This window comes from Protopterus annectens, chromosome 8.part1 (genome assembly GCF_019279795.1).
Source record: "Protopterus annectens isolate FY-2018-M chromosome 8.part1, PAN1.0, whole genome shotgun sequence".
In the NCBI taxonomy this organism is placed as follows: domain Eukaryota; kingdom Metazoa; phylum Chordata; order Ceratodontiformes; family Protopteridae; genus Protopterus; species Protopterus annectens.
Window position 1 is genome coordinate 141,258,068 of NC_056742.1, and position 27,548 is coordinate 141,285,615.

A 27,548-nucleotide genomic window follows, 5' to 3' on the forward strand; every position below is an offset into this window, starting at 1 on the left:
GCATGTGTATGCAGGAAAGTAGCTCTGTGCACCTATACATTTCAGCAGGGAGAATCTATGCAGAGTAAAGTGGAGCGGGTTAATTTGCCTTAGATTACCAATCCAGGCAGCTAGTGGAGTGCAGTGGGTGTGGTTATCTATGTGTATGTATGAATATAGGGGCAGTGTCTGAGTGGGGTTTAATTAATTTGTAATGCATGGAGTGCAGTGATTATGCTCAGAAAACAGCCAAATTACAATCTAGTTCAGTGCTGTTATAGCATGAGACCTGGCATTGTTTAGAGTGGTGCTGAGCAATTGTTATGCACCCCCTTCACCCTGTTAAGGTAGAGTCTGCACTAAAAGCAGACAGTGCTAGCTAGTAAACAGCATCAGCAGAAGGTAGAAACAGCTTTGATTAAATTCTTGTTCCTACCTGCTGCCTGCTAAACCACACAAGGAATTTTGAATTAAAACATTTCCCTTATGCAGGGAATATATAAGGACATCAACCACTCCTCTACTGCTTTGCCGGTATTAAAGCCAGCACAACACTTTTTTTTTTTTTTTTTTTTTTACATATTATTTTTGAGTAAGTTGTAGTACATGGAGAAGATAAATCTCCATGCACTACAAAGAATTATGAATGGATCGCTAACTGTAACTAAATATTATGTATTCCTGATATGGATGCCATGTCTGGAACACATAATAATGTGGTTACAATTGGCAACCTGATCATGATCCTCTATATTTTATTGTACATTTGCTTAGCGGGGTAATACACTGATCATAACTTTAGGTTCTTTAGAATACATGTGCATGAATTCTTTTGTGTAATGAATGACTGCAAACTGATGAGACCTGTGAAGGGCATGGATGAAGAAATTGTGACTGCAGTGTGTGTTTGTAGGGACCGGATGTGTGCAGGCATCTGTCCCGTGTGCCTTTGTGTGTATGCAAGTGAATGTTTCTATGTCTAGGCAGGTGTACGACTATTTGTATGGTTTCTGCTGTCAGACGGGGGAGGCTAAGTAAATCAGAGCCACAGTCTTGAGAAGCTCTGCTCTATTAAAACTCCTCCATCTGATGGCAGCTGGTTAACTACTGTATAATGGTGGTTTGTGTGCGTGTGTGTGTTTCTGCTGTGGGGTTTGTATGCCTGTGTGGTCTCACTGATACCTGTGCAACTTATTCCCATAGGTTGGCAGGATCATCCACTCAGCAGTAAAACAGCTCAACAGAGAGAGAGAGAGAGATGACTCATTCAGTTTCCCTGTTAATCAGATGCACTTCCACTAGGAATATGCATGACTGTGAAGCACTTAATAGTGAAGCACCACAGCTCAACTTATCTGTACAGTCAGAGTCATGCTGCTGCACTCCTTGCTAAGAATGTCAGCCCCAGATTCACTAACTGAAAGCAAAGCAAAAAAAAAAGAGCTCATAGACATAATAGTACTAAATTGGTAGATGCATAGAATATGGGTTCCACATTCAGAAGTGAGGCTTTTTTACCAATAATAAATAACTTACTTAAGGCTAGGACTGGCTTAACAGTTTGTATTTAACTTTCTTGAAGTAGACACATATCCGTGTAACTGGCTGTGGTGGGTGAAAAAAGCAATTCTAGCTAAACTGGATTCCTTACGTTAAATATAGTTCTAAATTCCAAACGACTGAACACAGAAATTACTTTCACCATTGACTCTCCAAGAATCCAAGATTTGCAGGTGTCTTCATGAACACTTCCCGAAGGAATGAAAGTCCTAGATTTCAACCTATTTTGTTAGAAGCTCACTCACAGCAGCTTTAACCAAATGAGTTTTCCATGCATATCCCATGGGCTACACAAGGCTTCAAGATGCAGGTTGCTGTATAAACAACAAATACAACTGGGTACCTGGCTATATAAATAGCAAACACATTTGGATGAGAGATTGTATGAACAGTAAATGCATTTAGGTGCCCGGATGTATAAGCAACAGATGGATTTGGATGTCTGACTGCATGAACAACATATTTTTGTGCCTGGCTCTTGGGAGTGGACACAACTGCTAGCTGTATCTTTGTGTCACTGGGTCACTAAATTTGGTATTTCAGCTGAAAAATGATATTCTGACTGCATGTTTTCAGGTCTTCTTACATTCCAGCCTGCTTAACAAACCACACTCTGCCTATTTTTAAAAATAACCAAACCACCCTTATTCTCATCCATTCACCATTTATAAACTTGCTATCAAAATGACACGTTCAGAAGTGCCCACTTTTTTATGTTAAAACTGCTTCGCTTCCAGGAAACACAAATAATGGACCAGACCAGAAAAAGTAGTGGCCTTTCAATTTTTATAAATGGGGGACAGTTTTGTCGGAGACATGGGGACCAGGCAAGGAATGGGAAATGGGGATTATACAGAACTGCAGGAGTAATAACTGTATTAAAATCATGGGTGAAGCTAGTGGTAAAAAAAAAACAAAACAAAAAAACTGTAGGTAAAAGAAGTGGGGGTGTGAGTTTATGAGCTGCTTGCTAAACATTTTACAGCATTTCAAAGATTCAAATTTTAAACCTTAGAAGACTGCATGGTCAGAACTTCAGAGGTTTGCATAGCCCTATATTTGAACCATTAAACTGCTTATGACTGAAACTTGGTTTCAGCTGATGCTTCTTACTTGAAATAGCAGCAAAAACGTGGAAGATGTGGTATTGTTTGTTAATAAGCTCGTTATGTTCTGCTTTTCATAGGGGCACAAAAATAAGTCCGACACTCTTGTAACAGCTATTAAATGACAATGATAATCACGTTAAGGGGAGTGGGTACTCGTGCTTCTTTGCTACAGGTTGCTGTCTTATCATCAAATTTCATGTTCTAACTTTAAATCCACTAGACAGGGTGTATACATTTCTTTTGCTTCCATGATTAAGTGAGCTTGTCAAATATTAAAAAGCAATATAATAAGCAAAGACAAAACTCCAAGCTAGAAATCCTGTAAAAGGCACAGTACTTGCATCTATGATGCAATACTTTACATGTAAATTTCTGGATAAACTAGTAAACAGTGGAAAAATAATTAGTAAACAATTTGTAAACATCATTCCAGCACATTAGGCACACATACTCCATGGAAAAAACACATGTATATATACAAGTACACTTTACTTGAGGTAAGGGATATAAGTGCACCTTGTAAATGAGAAACTTAGAGGCCGCAAAATAAGGCAACATGAATTAAAATGTTTACGATATTACTCTGCTAAATCAAATTAGATTATTAGGACAGCAGAAAAAGTACTCACATTCTAAAGCTGTAATATTGTAGGAACAGTGTTTCAGAGGGGTGGGGGTTGCGTTTTGAAATTCTTGTCATGGGGAGATATATTATATTATAATATTATTATGATTATTATTATTATTATTATTGAATCTTTAATTGCCATAAGACATATGTGTGTCTGTGTGTGTCTGTGTGTGTGTGTGTGTCTGTGTGTGTGTGTGTGTATAAACATATGGATCCTTATCTAAACATGAAACGTTCACAACAGTAAACATTATAACATCGACACGGTAACATCAAAAGCCCAGGACATTGAAACCTAAACAAGAAACACAAAACCTGCTTTTTTTCAGGGGACAATCCTCCCACACCCCTTGCTAATTATATATAAAAACTCCGTGATCTTGCACAATGAAGGTCTTTCTTGTTTAATGTTCCGGGTTTTAAATGTTCCTAGTTCAATGTTATAATGTTCTCTGTTGTGAACATTTTACGTTTAGATAAGGATCCATATATATATATATATATATATATATATATATATATAGATACATACATATATATATATATATATATATAGGATCCATACAGATGCTCGACTGCATCTTTCACCGAATCCCAAAGTGGTGAGCATACTTGCGCGAAAGTGCTGTTCACCGAAGCAGCACTTTTGTGTGAGCATGCTTGTTGTTCTGGTCGTACTACGGTGCTTTAAGGGAAGATTCCCTTTTCCCCACTGTAGTGCAACATCGGAGTAAGAATATTAAAGTAGGGTGTGTGTGTGTTTTTTTTTTTTTAACATACTTTAATGAAAGCTCTTTTTCGATGAAAGCACTTTTATTAAAGTGTGTTCGGTGGTAATTGATTTCGGGATTTTGAACATTCGTTCAAAAATCCTAGATATATATATATATATATATATATATATATATATGTGTGTGTGTGTGTGTGTGTGTATTATAACATTTTTTACATTATAATATCATTATATTATTATCGAATCTTTGAAGACAGAGATACCCTTCAAGTGGGCCTGATGCAGACAGGCAACTAGTGTCAGAGCCATGAACTAAAACTCAATGCAAAAACTACATAATAGTATTTGTTGAAAGACAACCACCACTGGAAATGATCACATTGATAATACACCCCAAAAAAGTAGGCAAAATGGTCAGGGACCAAGGAATGCACATTGACAGTAAACTGATCTTTGACCACCATGTTTCCACTACGGTGAGAAAGTCCTACTACGTTGCACAACTTATACGGGTATGGCATTTAGGTCCAAGGAGGTCATTGCTCCACTGTACTCTGTTCTCATCTGACCAATAATTGAGAACAATCTAAACTAGAACAAGTTCTACTACCACATCCCTTGTACGTGAATAGACCTAAGTTGTCACTGAAGGAATTAAGAAACCTTCTAGCCCTGCAATACCTTCTTGCGACTACACCTGGCCTGGATGCCTAGACCCAATCTAAACTAGAACAAGTTCTACTACCACATCCTCTTTTACGTGAATAGCCCTAAGTTGTCACTGAAGGAATTAAGAAAGTATGTACAAACACTGCTAAACCTCTGTACTAATAAAGATATCCAAAGCCCTGCTAGGCTCTGTATGCTCCCTTGCCAGGAAACCTCAGCAGCCAAACCCTGACCAACTCTGTGCCCCCCAATTAGCTCCTTTCTAGACCACTGTTTTTTTTTTATTAGTCCCTTCTCCTCTTCACTATATTTCAGCTTAGGGATCTACCTTGCTGCAATCCTAGGTGCATTTCAGCATTTCTCCACTAGGTGGCTCCCTCTTCCCACAATTCTTGTTTCTCACATCTTTCACCTTTACCGTCTAGTATACTATACATGTTCTAATTCTCTTGTTCACTTTTCTCTTTCCCCTTTTTTAATATCTTAAGCAACACCATCCTATTAAATCCCTTACCCCTTGTACTTACCTTCACCATTTAACAGTCCACTGATAGGTTCTCTCTCATCCTGCCTTCCTTGGCTCCAACTATTAATGCTGCTTGTTCTCTTCTCTCTCACCTCCCTGACATTTATTTCCGTAACCGACTGCTATCCCCTTGGCTTCTTACATTCTACTCACACTCACTGTTTTTCTACTTCACTCTGATCCCATACATCTATTTACCTACTCAGTTAATGCGTGCTATCTCCTTGCTTCTAACACTCTAATCACAAGCATTACTTTTCTACTTCACTCTGATCCCATACATCTATTTACCTCCTCAGTTAATGCGTGCTATCTCCTTGCTTCTAACACTCTAATCACAAGCATTACTTTTCTACTTTATTCTGATTCCTCATATCTAATTACATACTCAGTCCATACGCGTTACAGATCTTCCTGCCTACACCTATCCCTGCTCCTCCCTCCATCTACCTAACACCCTCCCTAAATTTATAAAGCCTCCCAGTCCCAGGATGCCATTCTTTAATTAACTCTGCCCCTGGCTGCTGAGTACCCTGGTGTTGCATCTGCAACCATAGCAAGGTAAATCTTGTTTGTTTCAAGAATGCATTTCTCTCTGCTGTAATGTAAAATGTGTTACTGCTAGGATACTCCTGTTTACTTGTGTGTGCATGTACATTAATTTAACTAAAGAAATAAGAGAAAGGGAGAAAACAGCAGGAATATCCGTATTGTCTTTTTGCTGAATGTGTCCGATAAACTTGCCCTACTCTGGTTAGCGGTCATTCGCAAATGTCTGGAAACCATTTGTATTTATGCCGAAAGTGTCTGATACACTAGCCCTAGTCTGGTCAGCGGTCAATCGCTAATGCTAGGAAACCACTTACTAGTAGTGCTTATATTTTATCTGAGTGCTGGAGATTTCAGCAAATACGCCTAGGTTTAAGCGTTGAAACGCTTTCTATCCATAGACCTATATTTAATGAATTATTACCGTGCTGATCAAGAATACTTATTGGCACCAATCCCTCTATGTGTGCTGGCTAAGCGTTAAGCGCTTATCATATATACAACCACTAATGCCTGCACAACACATACTTAATGCGAAAGGTAGTATTTTATGAATGATTGGCGTGCTAGTCAAAAACACTTATTGATGCCAATCCCTGCATGTGTGCTGCTAAGCGTTAAGCGCTTAACACAAACACTAACTTTAAGCCTGCATAACATATTTTTTAAAGCTAAAGTACGTATTATATGAATTTTTGTTGTGATGGTCAAGAATTACTTTTGGCGCCAATCCCTGTATGTGTGCTGGCTAAGCTTTAAGCGCTTATCACATACACACACATTAAGCCTGCATAATATATATTTAACACAAAAGGAAGAAAACAGTAGTGTATAGTATTCCTAAGTAAGATTATAGGAATGAATGCTAAATGATAAGGTTGAGTCGGCCTAAAGGAAACACAGCCAAAGCCACCTAATTGTTAGCTCGCTGAGTGTGCTGGGCAAATTTAACTGGAGACGCCAACCTCTGCAGGTGTTCTGAAGAGATTTTTCCACTTTTATCCTGCTCAACTGGCTTATCTACTGCTGTATAAGTAAACAGTTCTCTGAAATAATACCTAGCCCATATTGTATGGCCGTCTTAGTAGATGCGATTGTTAGTTTTAACTTTGAACGTTTATTGCATAGCACGTTGCTCTGAATCATTAGTGAGTCATAACTCTTATATGCATTAGTATATGCTATACTTGTAAGCTATACCTGTGGATCAATGTGTTTCTGTACTGCTTACTAAAGTGCAATTTGGTTGCATAGACTGCTTTTTCTCATTTCTTTAAAAACTGTGTAGCACACACTGCTTGGAATATTAATGTTACTTGTTACATTGACTAGTGCATGCTATTGTGAGCCAATGTGTTTTCTGTACTGCCTATTAACGTGCATTCTCTCTCCCTATATTCTCTCCTCTTCTCCAGCCTTCTAGCCCTGCAATACCTTCTTGTGACTACACCTGGCCTGGATGCCTAGACCCAATCTAAACTAGAACAAGTTCTACTACCACATCCCTTGTACGTGAATAGACCTAAGTTGTCACTGAAGGAATTAAGAAAGTATGTACAAACACTGCTAAACCTCTGTACTAATAAAGATATCCAAAGCCCTGCTAGGCTCTGTATGCTCCCTTGCCAGGAAACCTCAACAGCCAAACCCTGACCAACTCTGTGCCCCCCAGTTAGCTCCTTTCTAGACCACTGTTTTTTTATTAGTCCCTTCTCCTCTTCACTATATTTCAGCTTAGGGATCTACCTTGCTGGAATCTCAGGTGCCTTTCAGCATTTGTCCACTAGGTGGCTCCCTCTTCCCACAATTCTTGTTTCTCACATCTTTCACCTTTACCATCTAGTATACTATACATGCTCTAATTCTCTTGTTCTCTTTTCTCTTTCCCCTTTTTTAATATCTTAAGCAACACCATCATAATAAATCCCTTACCCCTTGTACTTACCTTCACTATTTAATAGTCAACTGATAGGTTCTCGCTCTCATCCTGCCTTCCTTGGCTCTTCCCGCTCTGTTCGCCCTTCGGGCTCACTCCACTACCCTACCCTGCCCCCAAATTCCACCCGCCCCAGCACCTCTACACTTATACCTACCTAACTACACCCACTACAGAATCTAGCCAAATTACTCCCCAAACCTCTATCAATTGCCACTCCCTTATCCCACCCACAACATCCATCACTCATCCCCCTAGTAAATCCTATCCAACCAATTAGCCTCCACTGCTCAACCCACACCCACTACCTAACCCCACCCATATCAACCATTAGTCCATGATACAACACTCCCCACAATTAACCAGAGGCCAACCTACTCCCTGTACATAAAACCCTCCTACTCCTAAAAGCTATACTAATCAACAACAAAGTAACTATTAACTACCTTTTGCTTCTCTTTCCTCTTTAAACAGCCAACTTTATAATGTTCCCAAAGCCCTTAACCTCCTCCACACTACTACTACTTCTCCTCAACATAGTCTGTATTTACTACCTCACTCAGCCCACATATATTAACCACGCTCAAGCCTTCCACATAACCTTTCATCTTAACTCACCTCCTTTAAAACCTCACAGCATAATATCTCCCCATCTTTATCCTCTAGAAAACCAACTATTATTTTCTTACAAACCCATAACCCCTCATAAACATTCAACCAACATAGTAGCTAACAAAGACTATATCAATGCATTACAGCACAACCCAGACTCTAAGCAGTCCAAACACCTTACCAATATAATCCTACATTTAATAACTACTCTACTATCAGGATACGTACACCCCAACCCGGCTCCTCAAACTCTTCCACTATAGATAAGTCTATACTATTCACCTCTCTAAACTCCCAAAGCATAGTAAACAAAGACCCAAACCTCCATGCCTGGCTCATACAGAATAAACCCGACATTTTATCTATCTCTGAAACATGGCTAAAGTCCCACATAAAAGACCATGAAATAACACCTCCAAACTACTCAATCATCAGAAAAGATAGATCTCACAAAAAAGGAGGGGGGGGTAGCTCTATTATATTCATCCTCCCTGTCGGTCACCCCTTATAACAAGCCTATTCCCAACTTCAATAATGCTGAATTACTCCTAACAAACTTTCAAATTAATAAACACAAGCACATATGTCTAGCCTCCCTCTACATCCCCTCCAGTGACAATATTACTACACTCGAGAATATCCTCTTCTGGCTCTCTACAAATATTAGCAACGAAATAATAATATTGGGAGATACAAATATCAATTGGTCTTCCATTCAGTCTTCAACAAACCCACTTAATATTAACCTTTATAACTTCTCCCAGCTAATTAACTCCATAACCTGCCCCTCAAAGCCTCTCTCTATTGGTAGCATTCTAGACTGGATTTTAGTCTCTCACCCTCACTATTTTTCTGCTAGCGGTACACTTCCAGACTCCCTAAGTGATCACCTGCCCACCTTTGCTTACTGACTCCCTACACCTTTGCAGAGAACTCATAATTACATCACTACCCGTAACCAAAAAAAACTTCAAACCAACTGCTTTCACTGACTCTATAAAAGCAATTAACTGGAATGTTCTAAAAACTTTACCCCTAGACGATGCTGTCGCTCACTTCAACTCAACCTTCTTAAACCTCCTAGACTACCATGCTCCTTTAAGGTCCAAAAGAATTAAACTAAAAACCACCCCCTGGCTAACCAAAAACACATTAATAGCTATGAGACACAGAGACATAGTCTGGGCACTTTACCAGAAAAATAAATCTCCCCTTACCCATAATGAATTCAAAACACTTAGAAACAAAGTAAAAAAGCTCTTTACCTCTGATTGACAAACTATTTCTCCAAACTCCAAAATAATAATAAAACAAACCCTCAGAAATTCTGGAAAGGAATCTCTACCCTCATCTCTCCTGACAAAACAGTCAACCCTAGTCCTGACCCAACTGCTCCTGACATAGACTTGGCTGCACAATTCAACTCTTTTTTCATAACTTCTATCTCCAAACTAACATCTTCATTCTCCAACACCACTCCATCCTCCACTTCTCCCACACTCTCTTCTACTAACACTTTTCCCTCCACTTCCATCTCTTCTCCTACTCCCTCTACCTTACCATCACCCTCTAATACCCTATTTCCCCTTCCCTCACCTCTCTCACTAAAACCCATTCCCATATCTACTATAACAAAACTTCTCCAGAAACTGAAGCCATGCTCCAATGCCCCAGACAATATTCCGTCATACTTCCTCAGCATAGCTGCAGAAGCCATTGCCTACCCCATTAGCATACTTATCAACCGCTCTATCCAAGAAAGCACAGTACCCCAAATTTGGAAAAAGGCTTTCATTATAACTTTACATAAAGGTGTCAATAATAACAATATTACAAACTTCTGCCCCATAGCTATCTTGTCTCCTACCTCTAAACTACTAGAAAAGTGTATCCATCTACAGCTCCTACCTTACCTCCTAGATAATCATCTGCTTACTCCAACTCAGCATGGTTTTAGACCCAGCCATAGCACTATGTCTGCCCTCCTCTCCTTCTTAGAAATGGTAAATAAAGCCTGGGACTCTGGTCATACTGTCTCTACCCTCCTACTTGATCTCTCAAAGGCCTTTGACACTCTCTCTCACAAACTACTTCTTACTAAACTGTCTCAGCTTAATGTATCTCCTTCCTTGCTGAACTGGTTCTCTAGTTATTTATCCAATAGATATCAAGCAGTAAAATGGAAAAAGGCCACCTCCTCATTCCTTAATACCCCAGCTGGAGTTCCCCAAGGATCCATACTGGGTCCTCTCCTATTTAATATATTCATAAATGACTTCCACAATTCTATCCCATTCTCTAACATTATCCAAAATGCAGATGATTCAACTATTATCTGTTCTGCCACATCCATCCCAGTACTAGAAAAGCTAGTGCATTCTCCATCACTGAACTATGGATGAAAGAAAATCACCTTGCACTTAATGCCTCTAAAACCAAACTAATGGTATTTACCCCCTCTAAACACATCTCTATCAACACTAATTCCCTTCTAATCACCAGCCACAACAACACATCCTTGGAATTGGTGTCAGAAGCTAAGTTACTCGGGGTTCAAATTGATAGTCATCTTAAATTCAGCTCCCACATTCAACTAAATATAAAAAACCCCATCAAAAACTAGGCATGCTCTACCGACACAATCGCTACCTTACCCCCTCCACTAAAATCAGTCTCTCTACCTCTTTCCTCATCCCCTCTCTTTCTATGGAGCCCCACTCCTAACATCCAATCTTCCCTTAAAACACAACTTTCCTCTTCCTATAACAAAATTGCTAAATTTGCTACTAGCCATAAGACCTCTACCCACCACTGTTCTTCACTCCATAAACTAAAGTGGCTAGAATTACCCAATCAACTCATCTATTCTCAACTTACTCTTGCTCACAAGCTCATTTTCAAATGCAGCCTCTGTCCGTCCCTTTCCTCCGCCTTTAAATTGCACCTTCCCAGCAGAATACTTAGATCTAATAACCAAAATCTAATAGAATTGTACAAACCTAATCGTCCCTCAGGGAAAAATCTCCTGTCCTTCAGTCTAGCACGTCTCTGGAACTCCCTACCTCCTGCCATTTGCACCACCTTCAAACACCTTACATTCAAAAAATCTCTTCACTCTCATCTACTATCCCAGTGGGAATGCTCTTGCACCCATCCATCATATCTACTATCCCAGTGGGAATGCTCTTGCACCCATCCATCATATCTACTATTCCAGTGGGAATGCTCTTGCACCCATCCATATCTACTATCCCAGTGGGAATGCTCTTGCACCCATCCTTCATATCTACTATCCCAGTGGGAATGCTCTTGCACCCATCCTTCATATCTATTATCCCAGTGGGAATGCTCTTGCACCCATCCATCATATCTACTATCCCAGTGGGAATGCTCTTGCACCCATCCATATCTACTATCCCAGTGGGATTGCTCTTGCACCCATCCATCATATCTACTATCCCAGTGGGAATGCTCTTGCACCCATCCATATCTACTATCCCAGTGGGAATGCTCTTGCACCCATCCATATCTACTATCCCAGTGGGAATGCTCTTGCACCCATCCTTCATATCTACTATCCCAGTGGGAATGCTCTTGCACCCATCCACCATATCTACTATCCCAGTGGGAATGCTCTTGCACCCATCCATATCTACTATCCCAGTGGGAATGCTCTTGCACCCATCCATATCTACTATCCCAGTGGGAATGCTCTTGCACCCATCCTTCATATCTACTATCCCAGTGGGAATGCTCTTGCACCCATCCTTCATATCTACTATCCCAGTGGGAATGCTGTTGCACCCATCCTTCTTGATCTACACTGATTTTTCTCTTTTTCTCCTCCATTGGAACTTCCTTACCTCTACTTTCCTATAAAAAAAAAAAAAAAAATCTCAAGCTACTTAATGATAGAACTGCTTCTCAGTTCACATTGGAATTGCTTACTTTTTTTTAGTCTATATCATCTGTAATGTTTATCACCAGTTTGCTTCTACCAGAAATTGTATGCTCTAATGGTGTAATTGTTGTAAATATTGTAATCTAAAACCTTTTGTAACCTTGTTTATGGAGCTTTTCTCCCCAGGACTCCATTGAAAATGGGTTCAACTTGGCCCAATGGGCTATCCTGGCCAACCAACTGCAAATAAATAAATAAATAAATAAAGATTACCCCTTCTCTGGAACAGGTTTCCCATCCATATGAAGCAAAGTTCATTCCTAACCATATTTAAAAATAACTTGGACCACTGACTGGGAAATCACAAATTTACACCTGGTTTGGCACCTATGTCCTTAATGGACAGGGGCAGTCTGTGAATGCTTGATGTGTACAAGCCGCTATTACAACCATAAAATTCCCTGGTGTATTGACACAGGTTTGCAATATTTTGGTAAATGTGAAGCAATTTTGGCTAGGTTTACAATTACTCTTGGACCCACCTATAAACCTATACAGTGGAAAGTGTTTTCAAGATTTGCATGATCACTGACTGCATTTCAATTTTCACCCCTCTAGTTAAGCAGTCATGTATGCTGTGTAATTATATTTACATATGCATTGTTATTGTGAGTTAGGATTATATGCTGAGAATCTTAGCTACAAAATTTTTCATTTTAATAATTTTTTGTTAATTTCTGCAAGTTTAGTTTGTTTTACAATGCATGTTTTCTGGAATAAAAGTGATGCTGCTTAGGATGTTCTTTTGCTGAAGCCTATGTTGTGGGAGTTGGATGTTCAGCAAAGCAAAACAGGCTATATTAGCATAATCTGTATAGTCTGCATATCCTCCCTGCATTCATGTGGGTTTGCTCTGGGTGCTCCTGTTTCCTCCCACCTTCAAAGACATGCATCTAGAGTGTTTCTCCCCGAGCCTCTGCTGAAAATTGGCTTAGTTCCTAGTCAGACTTTCCCGGTTAACAAATGTTAAATAAATAAAATAAAAATAAATAAAACATTATTAAAAGAGTAAAAAAACATATTTTCATAAGGACTCTCGGCATTATTTTCTACTGCCACAAGCATACAACTACAAAGTGTGTGTGAATGTATAAGGACAGAGGTGAAACATTAAATGAAATGTTCTACCATAAGTAATAAGAACTAATCTAAAATTATTAAATTAAACGAAAAATAGTGTGTTATGTGGGCACTGAAGTTTGAGATTCAGTTAGTAATTCAATAGTTCACTTTCTGTGTTGTGGTGAACTAATGAACCAATATGTTGTAGGGAAACAACATGTCTGCTGAATGTTTATTTACTGCTTGTTATTGGCTGTTAGTAAGGAGTTTATATCCCTGCATTGTATAACGTAAAACTATTTAGTCAGCATAAATCTTTAGCATAAATGTTATGAACGGTTTACTATCATAAATTCGAAAATCAGAACAAAACGTGTCTGCATTTTCGAATTTATACATCGGAAATGAACATTTCCGAATTTTCCTAATGTCGAAAACAGCTGTGTATTGTCAAAAATGTTGCACGCGACATTTACGGCAATACACAGCACTCCCACCCGTCCCGTAACTCCCTACCTAACTAGCCTAAACACACAGTTATGCAGGGGGGCAAGCCCCCCTGCACCCCACACCCCCAACTTAATATTCCAACTCCGAGATCGCACTACAGTGAGGAAAGGGATGTATTTCCCTAACCGCACTGTACCGCGATCCCCTCACATGAGCGAATGTTAGAATTGCGAATGCACAGTCCATTCGCAATGGTAACGTTCGCTCACATCACCTGCCGAACTATGAAGTATTCGAACATCTGTTGTTCGAATACTTCATTGCCGTGCAATTGCACGTTGGCATTGTGATAGTAAACCGTTATGAACATATGCAATACTGACAGTGCTTAAATCACACTTAAATTACTAGTAATAAAGAAAAACAGTGTATAATTGTTTTTCTTCATATACTGCAAATGTTCCTGCAATCTGTCTAATGAAAATCCTATTTTACTTCTTACATAAAACTTTTAGATTTACCAAACTTTAAAGTTTTAGTGATAAATATTAGAAATATATAGAAAGATAATAAATGCAGTCTGACATGGAAAGTGAACAATTTGAAGCACTTATACCAAATACATTAACTCACATCTGTAAAGTTCCCTGAAGGAATTAATCTGCAGCCCAAACAATCTGAATGGAAAATATGCACTTTATTATGGTTACTTACCATTGATGGTGCAATTTCATTCGGGTCCACATATGTGTTCTTACCATAGAATGACTCTATGTCTCTTTCCTGTAATACAAACATAATTATCATTAGTTGTGACAAGCAGTACTGTAATAGCATTCTTAAGAATTTTAATGGTATTTAATAACCTTTTGAATTTATTTTCCCTGCTTAGATACAACCACAGCAGAGTCACTCATTTATTTGGATGACACAGAAAGTTCAAGCAAGGCATTTTCATTCATGATGTAACTCGTCAGGGATAACACTGCTTTTTTTTCTCTTATTTTTCACTTCTAAAATGTGAATGTATGTGACAAAATTGGGGAAACTATAGTCTTCAAATAGTGTAAGGCATGAAAGCTGCAGACGTGCTTTCAAAAAATTGCTAAACTAATACAAGTCAATTAACGTTCTATGTTAATCTTCCAATAACTAAAATAATTCCCTGATTTTATGTCTAACGTTATTTGTTTTAGGGTTTTTCCTTGATCCATGAGGAAACTGACAACTATATTTCTGTGTACAGTAGCACTACACCATAAATAACTTGTCCTACATAATATTTTCATATGAAGCTTCTCTGTGGTGACTACTTCAAGCAAATTGTCATATCACATCTAGAAATCTATGGCTGTGAATGCAGTTAGTGTGCATAGATTAGGCTTAACAAACAGGAGTCACATAAGAACCAATGAAGTTGGACATGCATAAGGCAAACAGGGTTTTATGTCAATATGTGTTTGAGGAAGGTGACTGTAAGAGTGAATCACAAAATATGTGTTTACCAACCAGCTGAGCAGTATTGGTGTTCTGAAGCTATTTGTCTTCCCTGAAAAGTTAATGCTGGTTTTACACCTGCAAAGGTACTGAATTATTATGTGGAGTGAAACCCCAGTGTGTAATACACCCTCTTTAATACTTCAAAGCTAATACTTCCACAAGATAGGTATGCTTGTGGTTGACAAATATCAAGTGTAATCATGTACGAAGTGGAAGGTGAATATAATAACTGTAATATAATAAAAACAGGCTTACCAAAATGTCATAAAGTGCCACACAAATATAAAAATTAACAGCATCAGAGTGGTGAGAAAATATGGAAGATCTCTTGTCATATTGACTTCTCACTTGAAGATCTGCCTTGGTGATAATTATAATACCCAACTGTAAACTGTTCTTTGGTGAGGATAGCTGTACATTAAATAAAAAAAAATCATGTAGAATCCTGTGAAGCACTGGGTTAATCCTCGAAGACGGACAGTTAGATGACTCTCTATAGCACAGCCATGTCCAAATCTGTAGATGGAATTTTCAGCTTTTTATGTTTCATGAATGTATAGACAGTAGTTCATATATTTACTAAAATGTCCTGAGAAAAGTCATTACTGAAGTCTGTTGCAGAAGTATCCACTGCTGTAGTGCAGTGTGGTCTAACAGGGGTGCACAAAGGTTTCTGTTATAGTTATCATGACAAACCACAACATAACGTATTTAATGTATACTTTGTTGACTGGGTTAGTTCCACTAGACCAATGGCCTCTTTTCAGGGGATACCCAAGGTGGTATTCATACCGAATAGGGGACATTTGGCCAGGTCACCCGGAAATTTCCACTATTCTTTCGTTTAAATGCCATAGGATCTTTTACATCCATCTGAGCTGCCACCAATTCAGGCAGATGGGACCACGGTTAAAGATCTCATTAAAAGGATGTTACAGTCAGGAGTGCAACACTCCCCCTTAATGCTGCACTGCAGTGTCAATACTGGAAAATAATACCTTATTTAGGTACAGAACCTACAGCCTTCTGATCTTCTAAAACTAAAGGTGAATTTTTTACCTGTTGAGATACTGAGACTGATAATGAGCCAGCTGTCCAGACAATATTTGTTTGGAGGCAGCATGTCTTCCTTTCATTTTTTTGTATGAAACCACTAGATGATCTGCTTCTTGAAAGAGAAAATCTTTGTGTTGTGATATTTTCATTGTCTGTGAACTTCTAATGTATACACAGTTGTTCCCTTGAATTCTGCTAGTTTGGATAAGTGAATGAAAACTGAAGAGACTGCTTCACAGAGACAGCAAAAATAAGTCTGGACATGAAAGAGGGATTAGGTTTTAAACACAACACTTTTACTGGTATATACTGTACTATTTAATTTTTTTATTAAAATATATATATTTAATTACATTATTAAATATGTCTTGCTCAAGCACACCTCTCCATGCAGAGATGTATCACATTGAAAAACTGAACAGGGCAAAATCAAATGCTGCCTGTATAGGAACCTCACATCACCCAATGCAGTACCTTCACAGCTGCAATACTACTATTAATCTATACAGGAATGAAAAAAATCAGCTTTAAAATGGCTTTACTACCTACTCGGATGGTGAGTAAACCCAAATAAAGTGATTTGTATTTACAGTCAGCTCTCCATAAAGATCTGTTTTGGTGAGTATATCATACAACTGTATTTTCTTATAAAAAGATTTGTATATATATATATATATATATATATATATATATATATATATATATATATATATATATATATGGCTCTACTTCACAAGCACGAAGTTTAAAAACTTTGAACTGCAAATGGTTGAGACCGTAAGATCAAACTTTTGAAACTTCAAAATTGTAATAAAAAAAATAAAAACAAAAAAAATTTTTTTACGTTTTTGCAGAGGTGCAAGCCCCCCTGTACCCTCACACCCCCTGCTAAATAAATATACCAACTCTGAGATCACACTACAGTGAGGAAAATGGTAAATTTCTCATGCTGTACATCGACCTTCATTCAAAACGTTTGAAGTTTCAAAACTGTGATCTTATGGCCTTGACCATTTGCAGTTCAAGCTTGTGAAGTGAATCCATATATATATATATATATATATATATATATATATATATATATATATATATATATATATATATATATATGTGTGTGTGCGTGTAAGACTGAAAGTGCACTTATCTGAAGGCAATAAGACAGAGATGACATCACCAAATCTTCAGTTAAATGACGCCTCACATAACCAACAATTTACTCAGAGAAAGGAAGCAGATGGCCAACAATGCTAAGAAACCACAAGGAAGCATGCCAAACCCCGATCCCCCGCCGCAGTGTGGGGGCTGTGCCCTCACACCCCCCTAATTAATTATACCAACTCCAACATCACAATATAGCGGGGAAAAGGGCAAACTTCCAAATATTGTCTGAACACTTCCTTTCCCCTGGGTAAATTGTTGGTTATTTGAGGAGTCATTTAAAGGAAGATTCAATGACGTTGTCTCAGTCTTGTCATCTTTGGATAAGTGGGCTTTTGGTCTTCTCAGGATATATATACATATATACATATATATATATATATATATATATATATATATATATATATATATATAGCCATATCCATATATGAGTCTACTTCACGACTGAAATTTCATTTGACTGAATTTCATTTGACCAACACCATAATACCGAATTTTCAAAATACTGAAAACTCATTTGAATGAATTTCATTATACTGAATTGTAAGTCATAACCATGATGTGGGTTTCCGTTCTCCTGTGACTTTCTTGTGATAAAAAGAATTACTGTAACTTATAGTGCTGTCAGAATACCGATAGTTGTGTAAAAAGTAGTGTTGTAGTGTTTCTAAATGTGGGTATGTCTGTTTACATTTTTATGGGAAGAATCTCAAGTAATATGGCAGATGTTTTGTGCATTCCCAGCAGTAGTGGCAGCGTGTAGACTACTATAAGGTAAGTAAAAGGTATATGCCTTTTCCCCACTAGTGCAATCCTGGAGTTAGTATATATAGTTAGGGGATTTGGTTTTATATCGTCCGGTTTCTGTTAAGAGGGTACATAAGTATTTTTTTAAGTTTTGGAAAGAGTTAGTTATTGGTATTGTAAGTGTGCATGTCTATGGTTTGAAAGTTAGTATTTTGTAATTTAGCATTATAAGGTTTTAGTATAATTAGTTTTAGTCAAGTGAGTTTTCAGTATTTTGAAAATTAGGTATTTTCGTCTCGGTCAAATGAAAGTCAGTCATGTGAAGTAGACCCATATACATATATATATATATATATATATATATATATATATATATATATATATATATATATATATATGTAGGTTCACTACATAATCTCGAAAGTTTGAAATACCAAATTTCAAAATCTCGAGACCATGTAGCCGAAACCCCTAAATACCGAAAGACCAGAAGCGCGAAATTCAAAATACTGAACATACAACACACATACAGCACACACATACACATACACAAAACTTTTCCCCACAATCAAACATATAACCAAATTACTTGCATATAGCTACTTACCTGAACTTCCATGTATCCATCAACAAACCACGACACCAGAACTGCTACTTCAATATCTCTGAACATCGGTAATTTGAATTTCGCGCTTCTGGTTTTTCGGTATTTAGGGGTTTCGGCTACATGCTCTCGAGATTTTGAAATTCGATATTTCAAAATTTCAAGATTATGTAGTGAACCTATATATATATATATATATATATATATATATATATATATATATATATATATATATATATAATGTAATGTAATCTCTAATGTCCTTATAAACAGCAGCAGTCTTCTTATTGTGCTTGTTAAATTATTTTTATTACTTTAGACAGTTACTATCAAAGCCACAACAGTCATGCACATGCCTGCTAGTAGTGGTGCAGGATATATTGATCCTTATAAGGAAGGCTACTTATTTTAAAAGTGAATTAAAATTAACATCATACAAATTAAGTCCTATGTCCCACACTTCTTTAACTAGTATTATGTAGAAATTATGGCACATAAATAAATCAGCAGATTGGAATAGTGAAGTTGCTATAAGCAACTGTTATAAACAAATTTAAGTTCTTTATACAGCGTGCAAGAATTAATAAGAATTAATGAGGCATCTTATAGTAATTTGGTATACTGTGTTTGGTCAATGTAGCATATAAGCTCCTAAGAGCTAAAATAATAGCACCAGCAATAATAGCTTACACGCATTTGCTTAACTGTGCAGCATGGTTATTAATCACCGATGACATAACTTACAGTAATAGGGAATATATAAATGCATTACAAGACAATAAAGACAATAAAGGTCTGCCTATTAACAGATATCTAGATGTCAGATAATTAACTAAGAATTAGTACATCTTCAAACTCAAATCATAACACCTAGAATTTAGCATTTTGTACAATCTGATAACAAAGAAGTCTGCACGACATTACTGAGACATTATATAATACAATAGAGGGAGTGACACAATGGAGCAGCAGTTAGCATTACAGTTTCTGTTTTTATAATCTGATTCTTAGTTGGGGTGCTTCTGTGTGCATTCTGCACTTTATTCCTGCGTCGGCATTTTTTTTACTCAGTGCTCCAGGGTAATCTTACATCACAAAGACATGCTACAGGTGGACTGGCTATTCTCCAAATTTCCTGCAGGTGTGCACGTGCTATGTGAATGAGTATGTACATGCTGTAAAAGCCTGGACTCTTATCCAGCATTAGTTTCTCTATCTTGTAACCACACTAACTGATAGACGAGGATATGTTTTCCCCTGCAGCCTTGAAATGGATAAAGATGGTATCAGAGAATTGGAAAATTAATGAATGAATAAGACTGTATTCATTGTATTGAATGATATCATAAAACTATGTATTATAGTAACTAAATATATTATATTATATTATATTATATTTCATTATATTAATTTACATTACAGGCTCTGACTCAGCTCATTTGTGATTGCCTCACATAATTAAGATCACAAATAAATATGAATAGTATTCAGAATTAGTAAACACACAAAAAGCAAGCCCACCCCCATGACCCCGCATCCCTGCTATTTATATATACCAACTCAAAGGCTGTTGTACATTAGGGAAAGGAAAAATCGCCAATACACTGTCATTTTCAGAAAAGCTGGCCAGTTGCATACTTGCGATAGCATAAATAAGTGCCCATTACTAGTAGTTCCATGGACAAGCCTAGATCCCTACATGTTATTACATTTTATTGTATTACATTATATTACGACAACAAATTCTAAACAGAGGCCCAATAAGCAATGTATTTAGTTTTTTTTAAAAATAGCTACTACATGTAGACTTTGTAATGTCTCTAACCCAGCAGCAATAGCAAAACTGACTTCAGCACAATTCATTGGACCCGAAGGACTACAGAAAATACATAAAAACAAATTAGCATTGCTCCATTAAAATGTTGCTTTTGGAGCCTAAACCCTCAGGTCCTTCAAGGTGTACAAGTTACTTTATGACTGAAAGATGCCCTTGGATGTCTCATGCATTCATGCTGTTTGCTTTAGCTTATGAATGACTGTACTCTTTAAATTCAGTGGACGGTTGGCATTGCTTTAACTCATTCAGCTTTCACATCAAGAAGTGAAAAATGACCACTACTCAAACACACTGTCCTGTGAAACTACTACAAGGTCTGGTGTGTGAGAATTCAAAGCATTCTCCCCTATTTTAATTGATTAGTGTCTGCACCAGTAAGAAAGGCAAAAACTGTTTTGGAAGGGAAATATTAAAAACAGTTATGTAAACAGGGAAAAGCTTAGTAAAGGTTGTTTCTACTGCCAGATGATTTAAAAATGACTAGTGAGACTGATAAAAGTTCAATCAAAGAACTTAAACCTTCAATGACAGTTGAAAACTTAGGTTTTATAAACTTCCTATGATTTTTACATAAATGGACATGCCTATAGGCACCTTGAGTATGGAGAGACAAGATCACCCACTGAAACGCCAACTGACTGACCCTCAGTACCCATCACCTTACAAAGGAGAGTAGTTCCTGACATATTATTTTCAATACCCCCACCCAACAGTCATTGCTGTAACTACATCCATTCCTGAATCACTGATGCATCTAGCAAGAAGTCAGAGGCTATACTGTAAGGGAACTCTACCTTTTTTAATGACTCCTTTTTTCAGTTTTGAAATGTTGTGGACATACTGATGCTCTTGTGTGTTTATACTGCTGAGTGCAGTTGCTATGCATGTTCATTCTTATGGTGTTATTGATATCTCCAAGGCTGTGTGACTCACAGTAAAGAGAAAAGGTGAATATTGTTTGAAAATTAACTTTTCTCTTTACTTTATGCTTGTGCAACATTGGACTTTAAATATTTACAGATATGACGTGTCATGTTTTTGGGGGTAGAGGGCAGAAACCCTGCAAAACACTTTGTATATTTTTTATGACTCTTTGAGTTATGCTTTGTGTATAATATCTGATGTTTTAAGACAATTTATTTGCATCTATTTGAGTCTCAATAATACAAAACTAAGTTTTTCATTATAAACTCATATTTTGATAAAGGGCAGATTTTTGATTTCTCCCTATAAAGAATGTTTGAAAAGTTCCCGAAAGAACAGCTTAAATGACGCAATGATGCATAACAAACCAAAACTGTTACAGACGTGTTGTAGCTTCCAAAATAGAAAAGTAATAAAACTTACTGTGCTGAAGCGTGCCATGAACTCTTCAGTGACTGGATACCGCAGTTTCATTTTCCTGTAAAGCTGATGCTTCTGATAGTAGTTGACAAGTTCCACCAGACTCTCAAAGTAAGCTGATGTTCCAAGCACATAAAGATTTCCTTCCTGCTGAATTCTACAGTGCTTCACTTTTCCTTCAGCTCTGCAAAATAAAGATAACTGGTATTACATCACATCTGAGGTCTACAGCAGCATAGAGTAAACCAGTTAAGACAGTATGCACAAATATGTGTATGTATCCCAAGTAATTTTAATTAGAAAAGGGATTAATGTTCTTCATTTGATCACTGCTGCAGTTACCTTAGCTTTATGGCTAATGCCTTCAAAGGAGACTCCTAAGAGTAAATTGCCATGACATGCAAATGAGCATCATGTACATCTGTTGCATGCACTTGGTAGAAAGCACAGTTCAGAGTTTTAGGTGCCTATGAAAAATAACCCATAAAAATGTGTTATAATGGTGATGTTGCTGTCACAAAAAGAAGTCCTATTAAGATGAACCACCTTTCACAATTTCAGGGATGGTAGGTCTTACTGCAGAACTCATAACTCCGGTCCCTAGACATCAGCAGTAAGCTGCCTTAGAGCACTGGTGTTGCCTCTACACAGTAGACTGAATTAACCACATTTGAGCAACTGTGGTATAGGATTGACATGAATTTACCTGACCAAGTGATTGGCATGTGTCATGAGATGGAAGTGCAGACTCTATATGGTCATGCAGTGCTGATGAAAACCAGGATTATGACAGCAGTAAGCATCCTAGCCATAAGCACCTTTCCGTGGCACCACAAACTTATCGCAAGCCTCCAACAGTAGAATTCTCAATCATCACCATGAATTCCTGATGCCCTCATGCACAGGAAGTAATCTATACGCCCATACATGTTGCCAAGAGGATTCATGTGATCCAGGGCTTCTACCACACAGCAAGTATAACCAATGTCATGGTGCACATGTCTAGGAATACTGGTGATGTCAACAAGTATGAATACTTTTCCTTAAACGTACATGTAATATGTGATAGCTGTGGATCTAAATGCATTTCCAATGAGGTTCTTGCTTTTAGCAAGAAAGAAAGTACTCCACTATCAATAAAGTTTTTGGCTACTTCTTGAAAAATGTCTGTTTTGAAAAAGTATTTAACAAATATCCTGGCTACACCTCTGATGCCACTACTTGGATGCACTGTGCTCTATAACACAATTTCCTGAGGGGAAGCGTACAACACTGTGGCCTGCTATAGGATGTGGTGTACCACTGCAGCCTTGGCTACTGACACTTGTGTTCTGGGCAGCAAACTAAGCAGAGAAAGCATAGAATGGTATATATCAACAAAGGAACATCACTGGGTGTTTATTTGGACATTTTAAAAATGTGCTGGCAATGCCTGCACTGTAGTACGCAACATATAAATTGTATTGCCAAGCTGTGGTATGTTGTATGCTGCATAACACATTTCTGGATATTATGGTAGTCACTCAGCCACAACTATGATCGGATTATCTGCTAGATAGTGACATAGACTGGGACTATGGCAGCACAGATGCAGAGGCCAGACAACAGGGTGCAGGTCACAGACCTCATTATGCTAGCGAACAAATCCATGCACATATGTACAATAGCTCTTGACTGAAAAGGATGTGTGCATAACATAAACATACTATCTGAGTGGGGTTTGTATGACATATGGTACTTTGTCCATTGCTTCTTGCATAGTTCTTTAGGGTTAACAGTCTTGTCACTGCATAAATATTTAACAGACATACACACATCATTGTGGGCACATGTAAACACATGCATGTGTGCTCATAGATACACATTCTAAGATACAAATTATGCAAATATCATTGTTATATTAACAGGGAAACAACCCAGGTTACTGTTATCCACAATGTGCTCATGGCTGAAGTATGCACTTGTTACTCTCAATCTCTGAATAAATATATTGTGTCTCTGCCTAAGCACCCACATTAGCTCTATGTAGGTGCAGCTGCCTCCCTGCTAATGTTAATGGAATTGGAACTGTTCATTGTGTGTGTGTGTGTGGGGGGGGGGGTCTGCAACATGCCCAGGTGACCTGCTCAGCAGTGGTTATATATCAAGCTGCACTATATCCCCTTGAAAGATCGTGCATAGAAAATAACCCACAGCCAGGGATTTACCTGTTGACTGCACTAGCATACTGCAAAATAATCCTTCTGCATTATGAATGTATTGGGACCAGCAAGAGATATCTAACATATGGCTGCTCACACTGATGCATGTACAATTCATAATGGTCTTCCCACCAGTATTCAGATGTTGACATTTAATACCAGTGGCGATGTATCTGCCCTTGCCTAATCAAAATCCATTCAGCATTCTAGCAAGTGGCTAGTAGCCTGTTGAGCACGCATACTGCCCTGAATACAATCATATAATTTGCAAATATACCAACAGGGTTAGTAGTGTCCAGCATGGCAGTGGTAGCAGTAGGCCTCCTGCAGTGACACTAAGCAGCCTGGAAAAATTATGTACCCTAGGATGTACGTATTCATTGACTCCCTGTTGTAATTCTGAAACTTGCAATATTGAGCCCTACGGTTAGGGGAAAAAACATTGAATCTAAAGGTGAACAGTGAATGTTGATAGTTTCTTTTTCCTTTAAAGTGGGGAATACACCTCCCACACCTTCATTTTTTATATATACTAACAATGATATGATTATTCATTAGACAAAGGGGAATATTTCAATACACAGCACTATCAGGCTTAGTAAGTCTCCATATTCATACAATTAGTCTCCTAGTCTGGAACTTGCAGTTATGAGTCTCAGAATTTAAAATTGTTACTGCTTCTGACATTGCAGGAGTGAATACTTGGGATGTGATCATGTTGCAGTCTCTCACAGGGGAAGTGTGTGTGTGTGTGTGTGTGTGTGTGTGTGTGTGTGTGTGTGTGTGTGTGTGTGTGTACATTTGTGTATTTGTGTAACCCTGTGTGAAATTAACAGTGGGGGAAGATGGTACTAAATAATTCACAAACATTTCACAATTCTGTATACATTGAGATTTAAATTGTATTAAAAAGATTGTGGAGTTATATTTATAATTTAATTTGCACTGCATATTTAAGCATCAATAATGTATGCTTTCTTGTAAATGTTGTTTAATGTCATACTTGGCTAGATATTGTACATGCAGACTTTGTCAATTGCATTAATCGTAGTATTCTTTTTTTATTTTGCATTCCATTTCCTTATCTCACCAGGCTGGATAAGGAAATGGTCATGGCCAGCTGTCTGTCAGTTGCCAGGGTCCGTCACGTCACACTTGCACTCAAGTGTCTCAACAACAGTTACTGTTATGACTCCATCATAGTCCATGTTGGTGTGAATGACTTGAGATATACCTCTGTGGACTATATGAAGAGAGACATGACTGAGCTCTTGGACTATGTGTCTCAGGCAGTTATGTCACTAGCCCTAAGCAGCATTCTACCTTCACCTAGGAAAATGCTTCAATCTTCTTCTACTTTTCCTTTCGGCTTTTCCTGTTAGGGGGTCACCACAGCGTAATACAAACAGAAAATTATTGACTTTAATAATTGGCTTAGTTTCTGGTGTCATTCTAAGGGAATCCACTAACTGTCAGCCTGGGATGACATGATAGACAGACCTCGATGCTTTGCCATAGGTGGTCCTCATCTGTCACACCTGGGATTTCAGCTACTGGCAAAGGCTCTTGCCACACCCACAGTGCCTTTTTTTTGGCAGTGTCACAAGAACAAAATTCCCCTGACGTAAAAATTCCATCTAAAAGTAACTTCAAGATTATGCTGCTAAATGTTAGAAGTCTTAACATGAAATTGCACTCACTGGAAGAAGTCCTCACTTTGGAAGATGCAGACATTTGTGCAGTCATGGAGACCTGGTTGAAGGCTGTGGAGAACACCCCAGCCATACCAGTTTACACCTCCTTCCACCCAGTCAGACCACAAACTGAAGGCATGAAAACTAGAGGAGGAGATGTATCACTATTCATTAACAATAAATACACCTCCAGATTGGTTAAACAGTATGATTCCCTGGAGATACTTCAGGTGCAAGTAACTGTTGGTAGGACACCTCTTCAAGTCATTGCCAGCTACAGGATCCCCTCCATGAATCAGAACACTCACTCTGTCTATTTGGATCTGCTTAAGTTTCCCAACCTGTTAACACTAAACCATCTCACTCATACATTCAAAATCATTCAGAACCCAATAAAATGCCCCTCTCTTTCTTCCTTAGTTGAACCTCATGTCAATACTAGGCCCCTGAGATCCTCCAACAGAATGATGATAAAATTAACCCAGTCTCATAACTACCATGGTAACTGTCTCTACTCTAATAAAATAGCCAAGGCCTGGAATGCTCTCCCTCAACATATTCAAAACACTCCCAGCTATTTTTCCCTTTAAAACCATTACTAGAGAATACCTCAAATCCAAGTGGATTTGCTCCTCCTGCTCTCCTGGATGATCACTTCACCCTTTTTACTTTTTCTCTTTTACCTCTCTAAGCAGCTGCTTTTTCTCTGGCTCTTTCCCATGTTCTTACATTTCAGTACATTGTATGTACATTTTTTAATATATGCTACATCTGACATCTACTGTGTTGCTTCGCTCTTAATTACTTTCTCTCTTTGTTTTTGTTTAGTTTTATTATTTTGCATTAGTTGCTCTCAATCTATTTTCTTTATCTCTGGACGTCTGGCTTTTACTTGTTTAAAATCTATGAATGTAGTGTATTATTATTATTATATGTATGTGTTTTTTTATTATTTATATGAATCTATAATTTTTCTGGATGTTTGTATAATCCTTACATCTTTACAATTCTGTTTTGAATGTGTAGTTTTTTACTCCCCGGATCTTCGCTGAAAACAGGCTCCTTGGCCCAGTCGCACTCTTCCCAATTAACAAATGTAAATAAATAAATAAATAAAATAAATAAAGATACATCCAAACACTATGGTTTTGGGTGACTTTAACTACCCATCCATTGACTGGGTAAATTACTCATGCTCAAATTCAGCTGCCCAATTGTTCCTTGACTTTGTTAACTCAAATTCTATGGACCAGCTGGTTTGAAACCCCCACAAGGGGTGCCAAAATCCTGGATCTGATGCTTACAAATATGGGGGACCACTGTAGCACCCCAACTGTGAGGTCTTTCCTGGTGAGATCTGACCACAATTCAGTCTAATTCGAAGTAACTATCACACTTGACCCCCCCCCCCCCCCCGCAGCAGCAGCAACTAAACTAAAAGACTTCTCCAAAGCAGATTATAACCTATTATGGGATGGTATAAATAGCTTCACTGCACCTCTCCTCTCAGATTGGTCTGGCAACTATGTCGAGTTCTACACCAATGCTTTATACCAACACCTGTATAACTGCATTGACTCTGCAGTACCTGATAGGACCAAAACAAGCTCTTCAAGGAAGAGCAAACCTG

The 27,548-nt window shown here is 38.0% G+C and overlaps 1 protein-coding gene across 2 annotated transcripts in view; it reads right to left on the reverse strand.

The window, feature by feature from the left end:
- The window catches only part of PLCG2 (phospholipase C gamma 2), a 1,878,649-nt gene that overhangs the window by 359,210 nt on the left and 1,491,891 nt on the right, over positions 1-27,548 (reverse strand). For both annotated transcript variants that reach the window (XM_044081788.1, XM_044081789.1), the window contains exons 21-22: positions 22,027-22,207; positions 14,492-14,560 (exon numbers count right to left, since the gene is read on the reverse strand). In XM_044081788.1, the coding sequence (XP_043937723.1) occupies positions 14,492-14,560; positions 22,027-22,207 (250 nt within the window). The remainder of the gene's footprint in view (positions 1-14,491; positions 14,561-22,026; positions 22,208-27,548) is intronic.